The sequence below is a fragment of the Perna viridis genome, chromosome 7, assembly GCF_037379345.1.
Source record: "Perna viridis isolate PV_CMFRI_1.1 ecotype Kerala chromosome 7, ASM3737934v1, whole genome shotgun sequence".
NCBI classification, from domain to species: domain Eukaryota; kingdom Metazoa; phylum Mollusca; class Bivalvia; order Mytilida; family Mytilidae; genus Perna; species Perna viridis.
Genome location: NC_142451.1, coordinates 30,586,180 through 30,606,498, shown reverse-complemented (window position 1 = coordinate 30,606,498; position 20,319 = coordinate 30,586,180). Strand labels below are relative to the sequence as shown.

The 20,319-nt window shown below is 32.8% G+C and overlaps 2 protein-coding genes across 2 annotated transcripts in view; one reads left to right on the top strand and one right to left on the bottom strand.

Moving 5' to 3' along the window:
* The window catches only part of LOC148612247 (protein timeless homolog), a 58,142-nt gene that overhangs the window by 28,056 nt on the left and 9,767 nt on the right, over positions 1–20,319 (top strand). The window contains exons 17-22 of the mRNA XM_088593507.1: positions 2,931–3,028; positions 7,655–7,720; positions 12,362–12,431; positions 16,729–16,936; positions 18,337–18,479; positions 20,026–20,108. Coding sequence (XP_088449633.1) covers positions 2,931–3,028; positions 7,655–7,720; positions 12,362–12,431; positions 16,729–16,936; positions 18,337–18,479; positions 20,026–20,108 — 668 coding nt within the window. The remainder of the gene's footprint in view (positions 1–2,930; positions 3,029–7,654; positions 7,721–12,361; positions 12,432–16,728; positions 16,937–18,336; positions 18,480–20,025; positions 20,109–20,319) is intronic.
* Positions 4,375–6,734, bottom strand: LOC148612248 (uncharacterized). The gene has a single exon (XM_088593508.1). It carries the CDS (start codon positions 6,603–6,605, stop codon positions 4,473–4,475), a length of 2,133 nt encoding a protein of 710 aa, XP_088449634.1. The 5' UTR covers positions 6,606–6,734; the 3' UTR covers positions 4,375–4,472.

Sequence of the window (20,319 nt, the reverse complement as noted above, 5' to 3'; positions counted from 1 at the left end):
AACATTTCACATTTTGTTATGTCTCCAATGAATATAATTATAAAAATTAACTCAAGAATTGTTACAGGCTCTAAGTAAAACAATAGATGCCATGCTAAATGACCCAGGGGTGATGAAGGTGGGGATGGAGGCACCCCTGGATTTACAAGGATGAATAAGATGCTTTAGCATATTTATTTTATGGTTAGGAATGACAGGTCTAGTTTCACTGCAATAGGTCATGCTTGTTTGGCGTAAAAAAATAATACAGTACTCCCTAATGATCTAGTTGCCTCTTAATATTTTTATATTTACCCTTTTTTAATTACCAACTGTAAGTAGATGATAAAAATGTAGTCTTGATTGAAATATACTTTGGGTTCTTAATCCTTTATTTTCATCCCATTTTCAAGATTGTTTGCCAGTAAGTGACCTGTATTGTGTCATAATTGACCATAATATAATTGAAAATAAGATCATTTTTTTTATAATCATGCAAGGTTGAATATGCTTGGTCTAGACAATTTAGTGGTTGACTTCTAATCAGAAAATGTTACTTTGTTAAAATGAATAAACATCAAACTGAGTAGTTCTTACTAGGCTGACAAATGCAGGATCGTCTTAATTCTTAGTACAAGCCCACTTATTTTGTGTTAAAATTAACAGTCCATTGAATTATGTTTGTTTTGGGTAAGAGATTAGTTTATCTTCCAATTCTGTATGCCATCACCTTGTCCATCCCTCAGTTTGTCTGTCCATTTCATTTTTCTTTAAGAGATTCTTCAGTTCTATTTGAAGGAATGCTTTAATATTTAGTATATTGCTTTTGCATGAAGACTTGTACCATGTCTCACCTTTGCAGTTTTCTCACTTTTCTACTTTATGTTTACAGTACTTTTTGGCCAAATTTCACATAGTGAAATTCGGTTTATTTTATGGTGAATGTTATGCAGGCAGGCAAGCAGGTAGGGAAATTATTTTCGAACACTTTTCACAGCACCTACTAATCTCAGTTTCTTGAAATTTGGTATCTAGCATCAGGTCCAGGCCCCATATTTTAGGAGCTGATTTTAGGCCTGCTGGACATCTACTTCCTGTTTAATGAAATGCGGCCATTTCTGTCGTATTTTCTGACCCACTTTTTATGTAATGCATAATGGAAAATTTTTGTCGCAGATTTTTAACTTCTATGGGAAGAAATTCTTAGACGTGGTATATTTCTTTTGCTTGATGACTATACCATGTATCCCTTTTTCTTACCTCCTTCCTCATCTACTTTCCTGATTTGACAGAAATGTTTGATTAGAGGTATTCTTAGCATGGCTCAGCCTGTCATGTCTTGTTTTTTCTCTCTGGATACAATTACTTCTGATATTGCCAAGTCAGCTCTGTTTGTTGACCTTCTAAAATCAGGTCTGTTTAATGCAGATAAGTGATTTATCCATTCAGATATTAAAGAGACTGGATGTAATTTCATATACATCAATAGCAAGTAATTCAAATATGAGAAAGTGTCAATGGTCATGTGCACAGTTAGTCTCAAATTTCTGTTACAGTTTCTTCTGTCAATTAGTACATTAAAAATATGGCTATGAGGGAGTCTACTAATGGGATCCACTTACCACTAATTAAAAAAAAAAATCATCGTGATAGTGTGCATAATATTTTTAAATGTTTTTTAATTATTCAACATCATTGTGGTTAAAGCTCTGTTAGTTTTCAATCAGCTATATCCTGTGGGAAGAAGTATTATTCAGCCAATGAGTGTCCTGTGTTTTTGGTAAAATTTCTGTCCTGACGTAATATTTTTAATTAATAGATTGCTCTTATGGGATTGATTAACTTTTGTTTTCCAGAATCTTATGGAATGAACTTTCTCTTGCAGACTCTTCTGTTTAACTTTCATTATGTCTTCAATAATTGATGTTATTTAATTATCCCTTGGACAATGAAATTGAAAAGTGATATAATAACACTTCTTTCTGTCTGTTACAAGTAGATGAAAATTTTAGAATTAATCCTTCATCAATTTTTACCATAGTTTTCCTTTTCTAATTCATCTACCCCAGAAATGACTTCTTATTTTTAAAACTCAATGGATGTTCTAATAAAATAGGATGCATACCCTGCAGGTGCACCTGGTCCATGCTCCCAGTTTTTAGTGAAATCCATGTTACCCATTTACTTTTTTTTCTTTGAATGTGTTATTTAAGTTGGGTTTTTTTTTGTCATTTGTTATGTATGTCTATTTTCCCTGTCTAGTCTTGATTTATGAACATGCTCTTTCGGTTACCACTTTGGATTCAAAGACTGGGACTATTAAATATAAAATGGTATACCACAGTTTGCATTGGTCTTGCCATTGGTTCAATTTTCAAGTCAATGATAACCACCTTGGTAGTCTCAGGTTACTGTGCTAGTCCTGACTGAGAGAGGTCATGGGTTTGATCCTTGGCGCAGTCACACCAAAGACTTTAGAATTGGAAGTCACTGCTTCTCCACAAAGCAAGTATTAGGGAAATAGAGTGATAACTGTGTAGCTCGAAGTCAGAATAATGTGTCCAAGTGAGGTGGCATGCATACAGATGTACCTCTTGGAGCTAGCTCGGCATGTCATTCAGATACAAAGAAGGATCTGTTCGATTGGTCAATTGTTCTTGTCCTGAAATACATGGAATATCTGCCATAATCAATCAATCAAGTCAAGTCAATAGAACCTCTAATGTTCAGCCACTGAGCATGCATGACATTTGCCGAAGAATTATCCTTGCAGAAGTGTATATTAAGCATGCTGCATAAAAGGGTCTGTTCCAAAATCTTTTTTCACCTTTAAGTCTATCAGTTTTAATTTTTATCTGATTACAAGGTTTCTCTGATTTTCACTAGATCACATTATTAACCTTTGCTCACCATTTTTTTAGGTTTTAAATTAATTTCTGTTTCCTATTCAGGGAGATTTGGCCAGAGAGGGATAACTTTGGTGCCCAAGACATTTCACCTGAAGAAGAATTCATGTCTCTGAGGGAAATATTCATGGCCAACCTACCAAGTAAGTAAAGCTGTAATTACATGGTACAAGCTATGAACCTAAATTTGAATTTGCTTCTTGTTGTTTTTCTGTGTAATGGAAGACATTAGCTGTGCAAAGGTGTAATTGCAAATTCTGCTTAGTACATTAGGTATTGTTATTGTAACAATCATTTAAAAAAAAAATTGCAGTGACTATTTAATTTTTTAAAGCGGGGTATAAGTTTAGTGGGCAATGTTCACAGTTTTTTTTTGTTTTTTTTTCCAATTTTTAATGCAGTGATGCTTGTTTTGACTTGAAACCTTAGTATACATTTTTTGGAGCAGTCTTTATTTTCTTCATTAAAGTAAAGCCTCAAAATCCTTAAAAAGTCCTGATTTTTTTGGTAAAAAACTTACACTACAAGTTTTGTATGAGCCTTGGATTATGGATGCCCTAAAATAGGAACGAATAATTTTGGCATGAAATCTTGATTTCAATCCGAAAAAAAACTTTATGCCTCACTTCACCCTTGTTATCCTGATACCCTGGATTCATCCCTGTGAAGGTGTGTACACATTGTTTTCTCTTAAATTTTGTATTTTGCTTCAGTAGATATATGCCCTTATTATAAGTGGAATAAATGTCCTAAAAATTTCAAAAAAATACCTTTTTTTCAGGAATTTGCCTTGAAATATGACCTTATTTTATAAAATATTGCTTTAAAGTCTGAATATTTGTAATATGTTTTAACAGTAGATAAAATGGTTATTAATATGACATGATAAAAGTTAAATTTAAACATTAAAAATTTTAGGTATTTTCCTCTGAAAGGTTAATATCTGTTAGTTGCACATTCCTGTTAATTGCAATTAAAGGGAATCTACTCTGTATAATAATCAGTTAACCTGTAAGTAAAGACCACCTGTCTTATATAACCATGATTTTGCTCTCACACGGAAGGTACACTGACAAATATGCCACACATCAGAATGATTATCATAAATCGAGCACAATATGATAATCCTATGATTTGCTTTACATATGATAATCGCATGATTATCATATATCTTTTTCACAAACATGATTGTCATATGTTTTCAAGCCAAAATTAACATATGATTATTATATGAATGGAGCACCATATGATTATCACATGTGGCACATTTGGCACATTTGGCTGTGTAACTTAAGACTGGTTTGACAATGCTTTTTTTAAATCAATTTTATTTGTTGGGGCAGGTTTTGATATTTACTTTATTACCTTTTAAAAGAATTTGGGATATGATTTTATGAAGAAATAAATGACTCAGTTTTTACAATAAGTGAATGTTGTCTTAAACTCATGATCACAATAATTTCAATGGCTCTTATGTAACTAGAAGTGGTAAGAAATTAACTTTTATCTTGTAAAATAAATATACAAATATCACGTATCACATACAGTACATACATGAATTCAATGTTCTAAGATTTTTTTTTTTGGTTAACTATCATTGTCTATTGTAAAAACTTTTTCATCAGTTATGTCCCTTGTTGAGCTTACGGATACACGATCCCTACGCCCAGGATTAGGAGGTGGAAGGGGAGGTGCTTCATCGCTAATAACATAAAATGTCACATCATTGTCAGGAAAAGTATCGGTTCGGTTAAAACTAGCTTCCTTTTTACGTTCACATTTCAAGCATGAAATAGTGGTCACAATAACAGCAAAAAGTACCACTGCAATTGTTGCTACAACTGTTATGATAAGAATATTATTGATTTTTCCTTCATAATCACCGTCCTTGCCCAAGTTCGGCAGTTTTGCTCTGTCAATCTTGTTTGGCACATATATCATTGTTGTTTCAGTAGCCTTAGCTTCTGCTTCTGAGTTTGTGTTGTTTTGTCTTTCTAAAGATCCATTTTCTAAGTGGGTTGAGTTAAAAATGATAATAGGTGCTTTTGTTGTATGCAAATGCTGTCCTTTAGTAGATAAAATAAGTGGTTTTAAAGTTGTTGGCACGAATTGTTTTACCCTCATACCTATTATGGGGTTTCCTTGGAGCTCAGGTGGTGAGTCACATTGAAGTTCATCTGCATTTTCAAATTTATATGCTTCCATTTCAATCCATTTCCAGAGCCATAGTATGCTCCTATCACAATGAAACTTATTACCTTCCAGTTTTAAGTTAAATAGCCTAGGCATGTATTTCATAATGGCAGAATTCAAGTTTTCTAAGCCATTGTCTTTCAGATTAAGTTCCTCGACAGTGAAAAGTGACTGTAACATTTGATTAGAATTAATAACTTTCTCGGCAAGTTCAGGACTTTCTTGAAGATCTAGAAATTTCAATTTTTTTAAAGGCTTGAATATGTTACCTTGTAGCGCAATGTCATCTATAGCAGTAAAAGCTAAGCTTAATACTTCTAAATCTGAAAGGCCATTGAAAGCATATTCATCAATGAAATTTAAATCCATACCTGTTAAGCCAAGTTCTTTCAAGGAGGGCATGGGTTGAAATACTAAATCAGGGATATTGGTAATATCATTTCCACCAAGAAACAGTTTTGTTAAATTTGGCAAATATTCAAATGTGCCATTGTCTATTGACGAAATTTTATTGCTTTGTATGGACAAAGTTTCCAGTCTGGATCCATTTGGAAAATTCTCCTTGCTAATCACTTCAATGTTATTCTCGTCAAGGTAAAGTAACTTTGTACTTATTGGTATCAGTGGAATTTCTGTGAGTGAGTTAAAACTTAGCCAAAGTTCGGACAACATGTTTAACACTGTAAATGCTTCCTTTTCAATAGTTGTGATAGCATTTTCTGATAAGTGAAGTTTGATAAGCATTTTATTATTCTCTATTTCTTTACGAGTAATAGAAGTTAAATGGTTTTGGTCAAGATAAAGAAATCCCGTCATTTGTGGTAAACCTTTAGGAAATGTCTTCAAAGAACAGTTAGTGAGCTCAAAGAATGTCAAGATGGCATTTTGTTCAAAGAGTCCATCAACATTCCCAATTGGATTTCCTGTTAACATAATGCTTGACAACAGGGGATTATCATGAAAAGCTTTCAGATCAATTTCAGAAATTTTGTTTTCTCGAATCACAAGGTGACGTAGATTTTTTATGCCTTTAAATGAGTCCCTGTTTATTGTTGTAAATTGATTTTTTGATAGGTCAATTCTGTCTACCATAGACAGACCACTTAGTATTCCATCAATATTGGTAAGTTTATTACCTTGAAGATCAACATCTTTCAGGTTCGTCATTGGTCTTAATGCATTCTTGTGTATTGTTTCTAGCTGATTAAAACTAATGTCTAGGTTTCGTAAATTTTTTAGTCCAACAAAGTCATTTTCCTTAATGATTGTTAAAAAATTAAATCCTAGATATAGTCTACGTAACAAAACGAGTTCCCTGAACGAGTCTCTTGCTATGTTCTTGATGTTGTTATACACCAATTTGAGCTCTCTAGATATATTTGGCAAAGCTACGGGAACATTTGTCAGGTTCAGTTTTGAACAGTCTAGATTAAAACCATGGCATGAACAATCCTTTGGGCACTGATAGCTGAATCCATGTATCACAATTATTGAAGTTACAATACAGAAGATTCTCAGCATTTTCATAACACAAAGTTGTCCTTTTGAAGAATTGAGTTTTCCTGGCCCAACCTATTCTATTTTAGTTGAAGGTGTGATGAATTTTGCAGCTGTGTGCCTTTTATGTTCAATATCTAGTTTCTAAAACAGGATTTTTATGTACTCTGTATTATTATGTGGTAGTAAATTTTAATGAGTAACAAGAAGCCACTTCCTCCAATTAATTACAATATTTCTCAAGAGGTTTCAAGATTTTTCATGACCACTACAAGAAGGTACTTGACTATTTAGAAAGTTATCATTTTTTCACTATTGATAAGGTTGTTTGATCATTTCTTATCAATAAATAATACAATAACGGCACCTCAAGAGCAGAGATGCAATAGATTTTTTCTCACTGCCTGTCAGAATGTTCCGCGACTCCCTTCCCTTCGACAGTGTTGATGAATTAAGTTCTCAGCATCCTTATAAGGTATGATACTGGTGGGAATATTTACCAGTTGTAGTGAACACAAGAAAGTTCACATCATTTTGGTTCCGTTGTTTGTTGGGTTTATCGTCTAGCATCATGTAATATTTAACAGTGACTTTGATTATTAGGTGACTTGAATAGCTATAAGTTTGATGGCAATTAAAATTTTTTCAAGTTTCCATATGAAAAAACACTTCACATGTGTTTTCGTTTTGAAGGATTAACCCCTTCAAGATCTTTTCAGTGAAAAGAAATTAGCAATAGACCTACAGACCGAGCCTGTGTGAAATCAAGCAGGTTAATGATGAAATTGACTCAAGTTGCTTTAAAATGTACAGTGCTGTCAATGTAAAATCATAATTGGTCTATGTTGAAAAAAAATTCAGTTTCTAACACTGCCTTTAAGTGAAAGTGGTATGATTGAGAAAAGGAGCCATCACAAAAATAAAAAAAAAATACAACATATAATGTGAAAATTTAGTGAATGGGTTATATGTTATATTATTCTGTACATTTTATATTTGTCACTTAAAGAAGATTTGCAAAGTTTCATATAAAGCCTTCTGGTTTTGATAAAATTGTACTGAATGTTTCTTGTTTTTAGGGATATCAAGAGATTATCATACTACACAGAATGTAATAGAAGAGTATGAAGATGGTGGAGATGATGGTATGTATATGAATAATTCAAATTAGGCAAGCTTTTGGCAATTTTTCCCTCATCTTAGAAGTTGCCATAGATAAAACTGGAAATCCCACCATCAATCTGTCCATCACAGTTGTGAACATTCAAGATTCAATATTCTTATACAGATTTTATGAAATTTAGTACATGTCTTAGATAATTACTTTCCCTGAGTAACAAATTTTATTATTATTCTCAACAAAAAACAGTTGAACAAGTTTTTAAGTAGTAGGTGTAACATTTTTTTTCTACTATTTCTCTTACCAACATACCTAAAACATTGTAAAATTGAGAAAAAAGTCCTTTGGAAAATCTAGAATCCTATTAATTTTCATATTGATAGGTCGTACACTTTGAAAAGTCAAGTAAACAAAAGGGGAGAGATTATGTAAACATTACCTTGCACATTCATTTACTCTATGTGTGTTAACTTGTGGTATTACCTTTAGACTATTATTGCAAGGGGAGGTAACCCAAAATTTATGGATTTTGAGTTATTAAGCACAGACTTGGAAATGCATGTATGATGTTTTTTTATGGATTAAAGATGGTTATATATCATCAATATAGAAGTATCGTTTGTAATGTTTCTCTAATCCTTACTAACTCCTCAAGAACTGTGCACCTCAAAAATGTTACTGCCAGAACTAAACAGAATTTTATTCATGTTAAATTTTCTGGCTTGCCAGAATGACTGTAAATTGTTTCTACATTAAAAAAAATAGAAATATTACCCTACCTACCTATTGTTAGAAATAATTTAATTTTTGCCTTATGAAAGACCGACACACCTAGTATAACATCACTGATTTTCACTGCCATGCAAAAATCGTTTTGATTTTGGACTAATTAGTAGGTTTTAAATTTGTGCATGGTTAAAGAAAAGCAATTCAGTAGAAGTTTTTGTAAGAGTCAGGCAGAAGACGAAACATGGTATAAAATAGCCCACCACTTTGACAGTGAGACTTGACTATTTATACCAGAGTAAGTGAAATTTGTCTGTCCTGCCAGTCCTGACTGTTAAAAAACAGGGTTGTCTGATGTTTTTATCAGGAGTGATGGTCCGAGGACTGCCGCGGTAAAAAATGGCCATCACAGTACTCTGTTGGTTTCATTATTTGTTTGGTTATTAGATGTTGACTGGTTTGTGTAATTCCATTTCCGGTTTAACATCGAGTACCAGATTGTTGACATCTTGCTAATGTGGCCTATTCAACACTACCGGTGCCGTTCCTGGCATACAGCCAAGCAATTGTCATATGCCCAGACTAATAATACAATGCCTATATAAGATGATGATGATCATGGGGAAATAGCTGCAAAACGTAGCTCGAACTTTTTTTTTTTTTTTTTTTTTTGTGGTTTTAACGTTAGATCACAAAAACAGAAAAAAATCAAGAGCTACAATTTAAAAACAGCAAATACGGAAATGGACAGTGGTGATGAGTTTGACTTTGAGCAGAAATGGGAAATAAATAAACCTGTATTAATAGTCATTTCTGAAAACAGATTGAGATAACTCCACAACCAAGTCAATACAACAAAATGAAAAGCAACTTGGCATACCATAAAGTCATTAAAGAATTTTAATTTCGCTAACAGTAAATTTACGAAAATGAGTGGGACTGGCTAAATATCTGTGTCACTGACTGGACAATCTAACCAGCCAGTCACATGACTGACGGCAAAACAAGTTTTTCGCGGACTCTGTTTTTACCTCCATAAACCTGTAATTTAAGAGATTTGCAACTAACTGAAATCTCACATTGTCATGTGGTGGGAAACAATATCTCATACTTGCTTTATTGACAATGACAACTTTACTTTAAATGATCACAACTAAAAAAGTATTACGTTTATCGAAATAAAACCTTCAGTTTTCTATTCTGCGATATCTTAGCTTCATGTTCATACCACATTTTTTCTTACTACCTAAACAAACAAAAAAGAAGTATTGAAAACAAGTTACCTACCCCTGATTTTTAGGAAAAATTAAATAATTCAAAATTAAATTCATTATATTCATATTAAGCTATCACAGCTTTTTTTTATTTTTAAAGATGATTTAATAAAATATTCAGTTTCCCATTTTTACGTCTTCTGGGCATCAAGATATGGTAACACAGTAAAAATCACAATTTTCTAACATTTTAATGGAAAAAATAAACTTCTCCTGTCATTGAAAGTAAATTGTCAAATTGGGAGTTTTTTTGTATGCATTTTTCCTGATTCTTATAAAGACTTGTTCAATTTAAGGAAAGCAAGATAACTCTTAAAATCAGTGATATGTTTGTATCATATTCATTTTCACTAAAGCCTATCAAGCTTTCATTTGAAACAGAATGAAATCAATCCAAGTTACTCTGATGCTTACATGAGAATGATGTGAAAAGCTGAGTACAAACATCCCAATGATTTGTAAGAGTTGTGTCCCTTACCCTAAGTCTACCTTCTTAAGGTCTCTAAACAATGAAAGTTAGTACAGAAATGATTAAATAAGAATATCAAAGTTCAAAAAAGGCAAGTACTCTTTAAATATAAACTCCTTGTTTTACAGGTGTCAAGTACTCTTCATCATTTTGTATTATAATGAGGGCTAAAATATCATATGTTAAATCTGTCAGTTATAATTAACGTTGATGTTTAATTTGAAATAAGAGAAGAAACTTGTGCTTCTAGGTGTGCCAGCAAAGAGTCAATTAGTGGAAATATTATCATCATTTACTGAGAAGAAATAAGATACAAAAAAAACATTTGGTTGTAGATGAAAAATAGTGCTTATACTAAGTCTAGATGCTGTTTTAAACAAATATGCTTGAATCAGCAACTCTGATGTAAAACTGTTAGTCACTCAAACTAAAAGAAATTCTGCGTAATCTAGATTCAAAAGTAAACAACACCCAAGTTGTTTTGTTTACTGCACGTTATTAAAATACGCTAGTCTCATTGGATGATTGATAGGCTTTAGTTTACACATGATGTTTTAAGAGTCATTGAATTGCATTTCTTTCTATTTATATAAGCCATACCCACAATGACTGGGCTACGTGTATTGCATTTCTATAATTAGATTAAATGTAATTGAAATGTTGTTTGCGGATGGTTTGATACAGATGACATAATATAAGAGAAACATTTCAACTGTAGTTATAAGAAGATTAATTTTGATGTTTCATTAGGGTGTAAAGGCATTGACTGCTGTCACATTTTGGTGACTGGTTCATTGAAAATATGCTACAGTCTACACTTTTACATGCCAATGAACTATGAAATTCTTCAATAAAAGCACAAACCACTTGAAAATACACTTACATGAATTTACAATAAAAAAAGTGAATGTATTAAAGAGAACAAGGATGCAATAATTCTAATCATGAGATTCTTCATGCTAATAGCCGTTTTTGATTGGTCAAGAATGTCATTGCCAAAAAGTTCATACATGCATGAGCTTCGCCAGATCATTCATACATGCATGAACACCAGTCAACTTGAAACCAATATGGCGGCCGTGTAGTTCGAAAGAAGGTGACAAAGAATTGAACGGTGTAATATAGTCATAAAAATAGTTTATTACATGGACATTGATTTTACCGGTCAAGTTTGTTTACAGAGAGTATTTTTAACTCGGGGGGAGGGAAAGAAACTTATTATTGAGTCTGACTGAACCCTTGAAAACACCTTGTTGTTCTTTCTTGTTGTATTTCCTTAATAATTATATTCCTGTTGAATTGTATACATCTCGTATTTTTCAATGCCAACTATTACTTCGTCCATACCGCCTTCACTGTCGTTAAGATGATTATGTGTAAATACATGTGCTAGGGAATGCGTGTGTATTGATTCGTAAACATAAACACAGTGTATCAATATAACCGACTGAGGCTCGCAGAGGGTAAGTTTGACTGTCGGATAGAATTATAAGGATTGAACAGCTATTTTCGGTCATTCATGCATGTATGAATGGATCTCTTCACTCCCAAACGTGACATGAATGACCATTGACCGTTCGTTGAATTGTATACATCTCGTATTTTTCAATGCCAACTATTACTTCGTCCATGCCGCCTTCACTGTCGTTAAGATGATTATGTGTAAATACATGTGTTAGGGAATGCGTGTGTATTGATTCGTAAACATAAACACAGTGTATCAATATAACCGACTGAGGCTCGCAGAGGGTAAGTTTGACTGTCGGATAGAATTATAAGAATTGAACAGCTATTTTCGGTCATTCATGTATGTATGAATGGATCTCTTCACTCGCAAACGTGACATGAATGACCATTGACCGTCATTGAGTTCGGGAGCTCTGAGATCCGTTCATATATGCATGAACGACCGAAAATAGCTGTTCAATCCTATTATAAATGATGTAATAATGAGTTAATGAATCACTGACAGAATTTATAAAATGTATTATACCCCTGCTCTGAAGGGTAGGGGATATACTGTTTTACCCTTGTCCATGCTTCTATTTGTCTGTGTTTGATTGCCTGTTCATGAAATTTAATTGTATATCTACCTATCTTCCCATTTTCTGAGCTCTTTGTAAGGAATGTCAGCCAAACATATTGTTATGTTTGGCCTAAGGTTTTATGTTTGATATGTCTTTTTTTTAAATTTTAGTGGAAGAAGAAGAGATGGAAGCAGTAGCCACAGAAGAACAGGAGTTTGATTTCAAAGCTTTTGTCAACAAGTAATTATTATTGTTAAAGTACCCATCCCAAGAAGGATCACCCTTACAATGTGCCAATTTCATGTGCAATTTTTATGATTTTTCTCTCAAAAGTGCAACAACCAAATGAAAAACTAAGACTGGTTATGTGATTTGTAACTGTTTCTGAACAAAAACAAAAACGAATTTGGTGGGTTTTGACACGCATAAATCACCTTTTGTGTGATTTTTATAGACTGCTACTTGAGTAAAAAATGCATAGGTGGGTAAGAAAGTAATTGGCCCTTTTCTATAAGTCAAAACCTGTCTGTCTTCAATAGAAAACAGTCAGAAACAGTCTCACTAATTACCGACAAGAAATTGATTTAGTGACAAGAAGCGACAAGAAACTTGAATTAGCGACAAGAAACTTTGAGTTAGCGACAATAAGTTTGAATTAGTGACAAGAAACTAAAAAAATACCAACAAGAGGAGATAGACTATAGTTATTTGCTGTTTGAATGATAAGATAAAAAAAAAAAATCTTTTTTAATAGGAGAACTGGAAAAGGAGAAGATTGTAAGAAGTTATATTAAAAAAAAACTTTTATACATGCATAGTTGATATGAATTTGCTTAAATTTAACCAAAGTTCCAAAATGATTGATGTGTTTTTTTTAATTTATTTTTATTTAGTTTAAAATGAAATAAAAGCGTTTAAAACTTTTGAGGCATGTGTTTCGACTATTGAAGTCTCATCAGTAACGCATTGTCAAAAAATAGCGGAATAATTGCATATCATGTTAATGTGGTTTTTGTGTTATACACATGCTTAAAAGTGACCAAAATTCCAAAATGATTGTTGTTTTGTTTTGGTTTGCACTCTGTCCGTCTGTCTGTCAATCCATCGGTCACACTTGGTTTTCCAGACTTTTTTTTTGTAATGCCTCATTCAATTGATTTCATATTTGGTATGTAGTCTTATCATGACAAGTTACAAGTTAAGTTTGAATGACATTATGGTTGAACGATTTTTACATAAGTTATGGCCCTTGGACGTAGAAAATTTCATGAAATTTTGTTTTTCGGACTTTTTTTGTAATGCTTCATCCAATTGATTTTATATTTGGGATAAAGTCTTATGATGACAAGTTACAAGTTAAGTTTGAATGACCTTACAGTTGAATGATTTTCACGGAAGTTATGGCCCTTCGACATAGAAAATTTCATGAAATTTTATGTTTTCTGGAGTTTTTTTGGTAATGCCTCATCCAATTGATTTCATATATGGTATATAGTCTTATCATGACAAGTTTCAAGTTCAGTTCGAATGATGTTACAGTTGAATGATTTTTACAGAAGTTGTGTCCCTTGGACATAGAAAATTTCATAAAATTTTATGTTTTATCATTTTGATGCAAATTGCTGCTGTCATTCTAGAGTTATTTGCCCTTTAATTCATAATAACGAAGTTTTTTTTTTTCAACTTTCCAGGTGGTAGAAAAAGAATGTCCTTATGCAGCTTTCTGTAATGCAAAAATGTTATTATCTACTGTCAAATGAAGATCAGGTTTGATTTTGATGGAATTTGCTTTTACTGTTCAAGAGTTATTTTCTCTTATTTATAAAAGAAAGAAATCCAAAAAGTAATTTGGTCCTTTAAATTTGCATTTAATTCTGCTATTTTTGGCAAAGCATTACTGATGAGACTGCAATAGTTGAAACATGTGCCTCAAAATTTTTAAACATTTTTATTTCATTTTAAAATTAAAAAACAAGAAATTAAAACAAAAACAAAAAACAAAACAACAGTCATTTTGGAATTTTGGTCACTTTTAAGCACATGTATAACACAAAAACCACAATAAATTGATATGCAATCATTCAGCTATTTTTTGACAAAGCGTTACTGATGAGACTTCAATAGTTGAAACACGTGCCTCAAAATTTTTAAACACATTTACTTCATTTTAAACTAAACTAAAATAAATTTAAAAAAAAAAAAAACACAACAATCATTTTTGAACTTTGGTTAACTTTAAGCACGGCAAATTCAAATCAACTATGCATGTACAAAAACTTCTTACAATCCTCTTCCATTTTCAGTTCTCCTATTAAAAAAGATTTTTTTTTTCATCTTTTTATTATTCAAGCAGCAAATAAATATAGTCTGTCTACTCTTGTCGGTACTTTTAGGTTCTTGTTGCTAATTCCAACTTCTTGTTGCTAATTCAAGTTTCTTGACGCTTCTTGTCGGCAATTAGTCAGAAATATGTATTTTTTGTATTATTGTCTGTCCAATAGGCCAAAAAAAAATAATTGTCTTGTTTCCTGCTACCAGCATGAAAAAAATAGGGTAGGTTGGGAAATTATTTTAATTGTCAAAAGACATTTTATATTGAGTTAATGGGGAAACAATCAAGACTTTAACAGTGCTTGAACCAAAATTGCTATAAAATGTTTAGGGTAGGCACAAAAACTAGGGTAGGTAGGGTAGTAGAAAACAGACATATTTTTTTGGCCTCACACTACATTAGTAAGTCTCTCCTACCCCTTGTCTCAGCCACTTGATATTTTTATACAAGCCACACCAAATTGTGTGACTGCTTTTGGATTTTTGCAACAGCAACTTCCTTTTACCATATACTAAAGTTGGATTGTGGAGGTATTACAGTCGACTCCACTTAATTGCATATCGCTTTATTGCATATTTTGGTTATTAGCATAATTTTCTCCTGCACAAAACCATTTCCTATTATTCTATTAGGGAAAAAATCGCTTATTTACATAGGCCTTGCAGGTGCATTTCGGTTTATTGCATAGAGAATTTTGCCTCGTCCAGGTAAAGACAGGTTTTCCCAAATTCTATTTTAAGCCTGCGGGTCATAAATATGTCAATCATATTTATTGTTGTAAAAACTAGATTATCATCAATCAGGAGGTGTTAATAATGGATTAAAAAAAATAATGGACATAAAAGACAATATAAATGATTTCTAATTACATTAAAATAAACAAGCACCTAGGTGAACAATGACTTCTGACGACATGCCGAACATCACCTTATGATGCGGCTTGAGGTTCGGCTTGGGGTATTTTTTGTCCCTATTTAAATTCTTCCGACTACAAATGATTATCAATAAAAATTTAATTTTATTTAATGAGCTGAACAGTTTTGAGTGAGCTTGGGTTACTAGGCATAAATATCATACGAAAATTAAAAGTCAGTCATTCAGTACAATGTCTAATGAAATTCAACTACCCTAAGGTGCCCCATACTATCCACATTTCATAGGAATATATCGAGGTCAATGACGCGTATAATACACAACTATAAGTGTACAATGAACAGAGGAATAAAAACACACAGACCATTTCAAAAGCCCACCAACTGCAAACATTGATGAATAGTACACTGAATCCTGGCTGAAATATGAAATATGGGATTTTCTTTCGTAGAAAGGTCAGGAAATTACTTGACTATTTATAGATGAGAAACACGTGGTTTTACTTATAAATACACACAACGTAAAGAAGGTCAATAAACAAGACAAACACAATATATATTATTATTTATTGATAAAAGAACAATACAATGAGAAGGTCTATAACAATTAAATACCAGATCAGAAATGTCGAACAGTGATATCCCTGGTTGATCCACAGTATTGTCATCTTACCTGAACTCACACTTCCAGTAAAATCATAATTTCGGTTATAAGAATAGCCCGGTTATTTGCATAATTTTTACTGGCAAATAGGCTATGCAATTAAGCGGAATCCACTGTATAATGGGGTATTGGCTCACTGATTTCTTCTTGTTAGATAAATGATTATCTATGTGTTAAATTAATCAGGAATGTTATTTTCCCCTGCCACTACATGGAAAGGGACATAGAAATACTGGTGTCCATCTGTGCATCTGTCCAGTCACACTTGTAGATACAACTCCTTGGAAACCACTTGACAGGTTTTGTTGAAATTTTGTAGGATTGTTAGTCACCATTTGTAGTTGATCATATTGTGTCATCATTTTAATTGCACAAATTTTACAGGAGTTATCAGACTTCTGCATTTCAACATTGTTTGTGGGAGGGTAAGGGACATATGGCTACAGGTTGCTTGTTTTTTTTCTATTGTTTTTACTGCCTGATGTTTTATGTCTCGGTCTGCTGCTATGATACAACAAAGTATCAGATATTACCAAAGACTAAATGTTAAGTCAAGTCAACCATGACTTGCCAATACACAGAATAATATGAGTTTTGAATATTTCGACTTTGTTACTACTGTTATATTGTATTTAAATATCACAGGAAAATATGGACCTTTTTCTTCAGATTTAGTAAAGCTGATATCTTGAAGAACTATGTACTGTTGTTGGCTGATTTCCAGAAGAATTCCACACATACCAACCACTGTATTATAAAGATGTTACACAGGATATCGGTTGACTTAGGATACATTGGAATGGTGTTCCAAGCCTCTCTATTTAGAGTATTCCAGAAAATTTTGTTATCTCCCCTTCTAAAGGCTGAACGCTACAAGGTATATTATAGCAGTACAAGGTTATGTAAATTACTTTTTGAAATGATTGGCCTGAAAATTTTGTTATCTCCTCTTCTAAAGGCTTAACATGACAAGGTATGTTATGGCTGTACAAGGTTATGCATATTACTTTTTGAAATGATTGGCCTGAAAATTTTGTTATCTCCACTTTTAAAGGCTTAACATGACAAGTTAGTTAATGGCAGTATAAGGTTGTACATATTACTTTTTGAAATGATTGGCTAGCAAAGTGGGGTATTTTTATTTTATGCCCTTCATGGAAATAATTTGAAATTTGGTTTGTTTGGTCTGTATCAAATTTGTCCGTTAAATATCAATTTAGTCAATTCAATATGGATATTGTATCTTTTTGAGATGTATGCTTACTTTGATAGATGCAAAAACTTTGAATATGACACATGGGGAAAAAAAAACTTTGTTTCTGGTTCCAGTTGTCTTTTTAACATAATGATATGCCATTGAGTCTTTATAGCATAGACGCCTACCTTTATGATTAAGAATTTCAGGTAGAATATAAGGTCTTACAGTCAACAGTCTACTGTTTATGGATTGCCAATCATTTCTGGTTCAAGCCATACCTGGTTTAGATAACGTTTTCTGATTGTTTAGAAGTTTCACGGAGACTATTGTAATGAGCGCAATGGGGATTTGGATCATGCAGTGGGTATTGGGTTCACAAATGTTATCGATCTTGGTTAAGATAAAACCTATTGTTTCTGAATAGTGAACAAAACAAGTTTTTATCCAAGACAACTTTTTATGATGATGACTGACAGAAGTGCCAAATTACGGACAACTCAATTCTCTTTTCCTGATTGTATCAAAAATGGTTTGACATCTGTGTTATAGTGGGTAACATTGATTTCTTACCAAGTAAAAAGGCCAGTAACTGATATAAGCGAATATACTCCTTTTGTACACAGCTTTAGCATGATGGGTTGTACCATGTAAATGTCAGCTTTGTAATACATCAACTTTCTGTTTACTTGACATCTCTCTTACTGAAACCTAAGGATTTGGTGACTTATTGGTTTTGTCTGTTTTATGTGTAGGATCTTTTGATGGCTGTTATATGATATACTACTGTCCATTTGTCCACTTGTATTAGATAGCTTAAAAAAAAAGCCTTGGATAAATTTTACTGATTTTTTGTACAATGATTGTCCTCGTGGTAGAAAGCTATTTACATTAATTTTATGAATAGAGCTACTTTATTAAAAAAAAAAAAAAAAAAAAAAAAGAACCAGAACAGCCTACCTTGTGTCTAACTTCAGATATACATTTTCTTTTTACTTTTAATATTCTATGATCGTAAGTTACTATTCTAATTTTTTTTCCATCCTTCTATTTAATATGGTGTATGCATTTTTCTTTTATAGGAGATAGTCAAATTTTCTCATTATGTTATTGGTAAATTTGTGCAAGCTGCAGAGAAGAACAAGAAACTGTTCATGGAAATTTTGTTCTGGAAAGGTGGCAAAGAATCTGTTGAATGTATTGAAGGTTATGGCTCCTATCAGAGGTATGTAAAGGTTTAGGCAATCAAACTTAATCAGAATTAATTGTATGCACTTTAAGGAGGTAGACCTAGTGTAAGGAACATAACTCTTGAAATCAGTGATAGGCTTGTATTATATTGAATTTCAGCAACACCTATCAAGCTTTCATTTGAAACAGAATGAAATCAGCCCAAGTTACTTTGATACTTACATGAGATTGATACAAAATGCTGAATACAGACGTGCCATTGATTTGTAAGAGTTGTGTCCCTTACCTGAGGTGTACCTCCTTAATAACCTTCCATGGAAGTGATGATGGTGTCTGTCTTTTCTCATCCATCAGCACCTTTTTCATTAGTTTTCCTTGCAACTATTTATCACAGCTGCTTGATATTTTGAGAAAAGCTTTGTATACAGATAGAGGCTTGCCAACATTAACTTCCTGTTAGAGAGCTTTTCTATATTTTTGACCATATGGTTTCTTGTGTAAGGAATCAGGCATACTTTAGTGAGCTTAGCCCACAGTTTTATCTATCTGTTGCCATAACTTGGCTTCCATCGTCGTCGTTAACAATTTTTCAAAACTCTTCTTCTCTGACACTACTTGACCAATTGAAACCAAACCTAGTGAACTGTTCCTAGGGGTATCCTGCATAGAACTGATGTGGGGATTTTTGATACGTCAAAAAACATGGCCGCCTTTACTAAAAATAGAACAGTCAGTATTTTTTCGATTATATATCCCAAATTGTTAGGGTAAAAGTGTTCAGCTTAATGAGATCTATGTGTGTTCAAAATTTTGGTCTTAATCTGTCAAGCCATGTTGGAGTTATTGGCCTTTTTCAACATTTTTTTGCTATAATAAAGAAAGGAAACTTTATGAAGAAAAATATTCAATAGATTTCATTCCAATATTCTTTTGATATCCTTTAAACAGTTTAGTTTTAAAGGACAAATGACTTTTATATAGGAAAGGAAGAAAACTGCTTCTAAGTCCCCTACCAGTGACTTTCGCCAAGGGAGGTCTTGTGTGTTTTGAACTCTTTTCGTATGTCATTTGATGGTTGGTACATTGCTTAACCATATTAAGTTGCAGATCATGTTCGAATTTTGTTGTGGTCCATTGATATTTGGCTGTTTTGCACTTGTGCAAATCAGCCCATACTATGGTGTATGTAGGTCTATCTGGCTAATGTGGAAAAAATGTTTGTATTATTTTTCTCAGCAACTACAAATGACAGCCTTAAGATATTTGGTAGGCAACTTCAGTATGGAGTCCCATATTGTGGGGTGGGATTTTATGTCTGTCACACTTCTATTTCCTCTTTACCAACTTTATTGCAACCTGGCCATTACTGTTTTTGACCAATTTTTTGCTGAGTTATGACCCTTGGACTTCGAAAATTAATGGATCCCAAAAAAATTAGATAGCAAACTACTGGTATGCATGAAGTTTTCATTCTATTCTGATCAACAGATTTCTGTGCTGGTAGGAGACTGTAATGCCATGCAATACTCTCCTAATGCTTGTTCTTTCAGCATAAAATAACAGTATTCTTACCTTTTCAGTAACATGAAAGTACTGTGGACAGAAGACCAGGAAATGGAACTTAGGACTTTGTTTGAAGAATATAGTTCTATTGAAGATAATGGTATTTTTCACCTAAGAATTTACAAAACTTGGCAAAACAACATGTTTATATCAGACAGGACATTGCTTGGTCTGAGGACTATCCAAAAAGTAACTTCATGGTGTTGTGTGAACCCAAAGTCAAAGTGAAATTCTGTCTTGCTGATAATAATAAGGACTTGCTGAACTTGTAATGATTTACATTTGTATAATTCAGGAATATTTGTTATTGA

Bases quoted from the DNA above. Each gene is read 5' to 3' on its own strand.
- LOC148612248 (XM_088593508.1), bottom strand. From the start codon at position 6,605: ATGAAAATGCTGAGAATCTTCTGTATTGTAACTTCAATAATTGTGATA.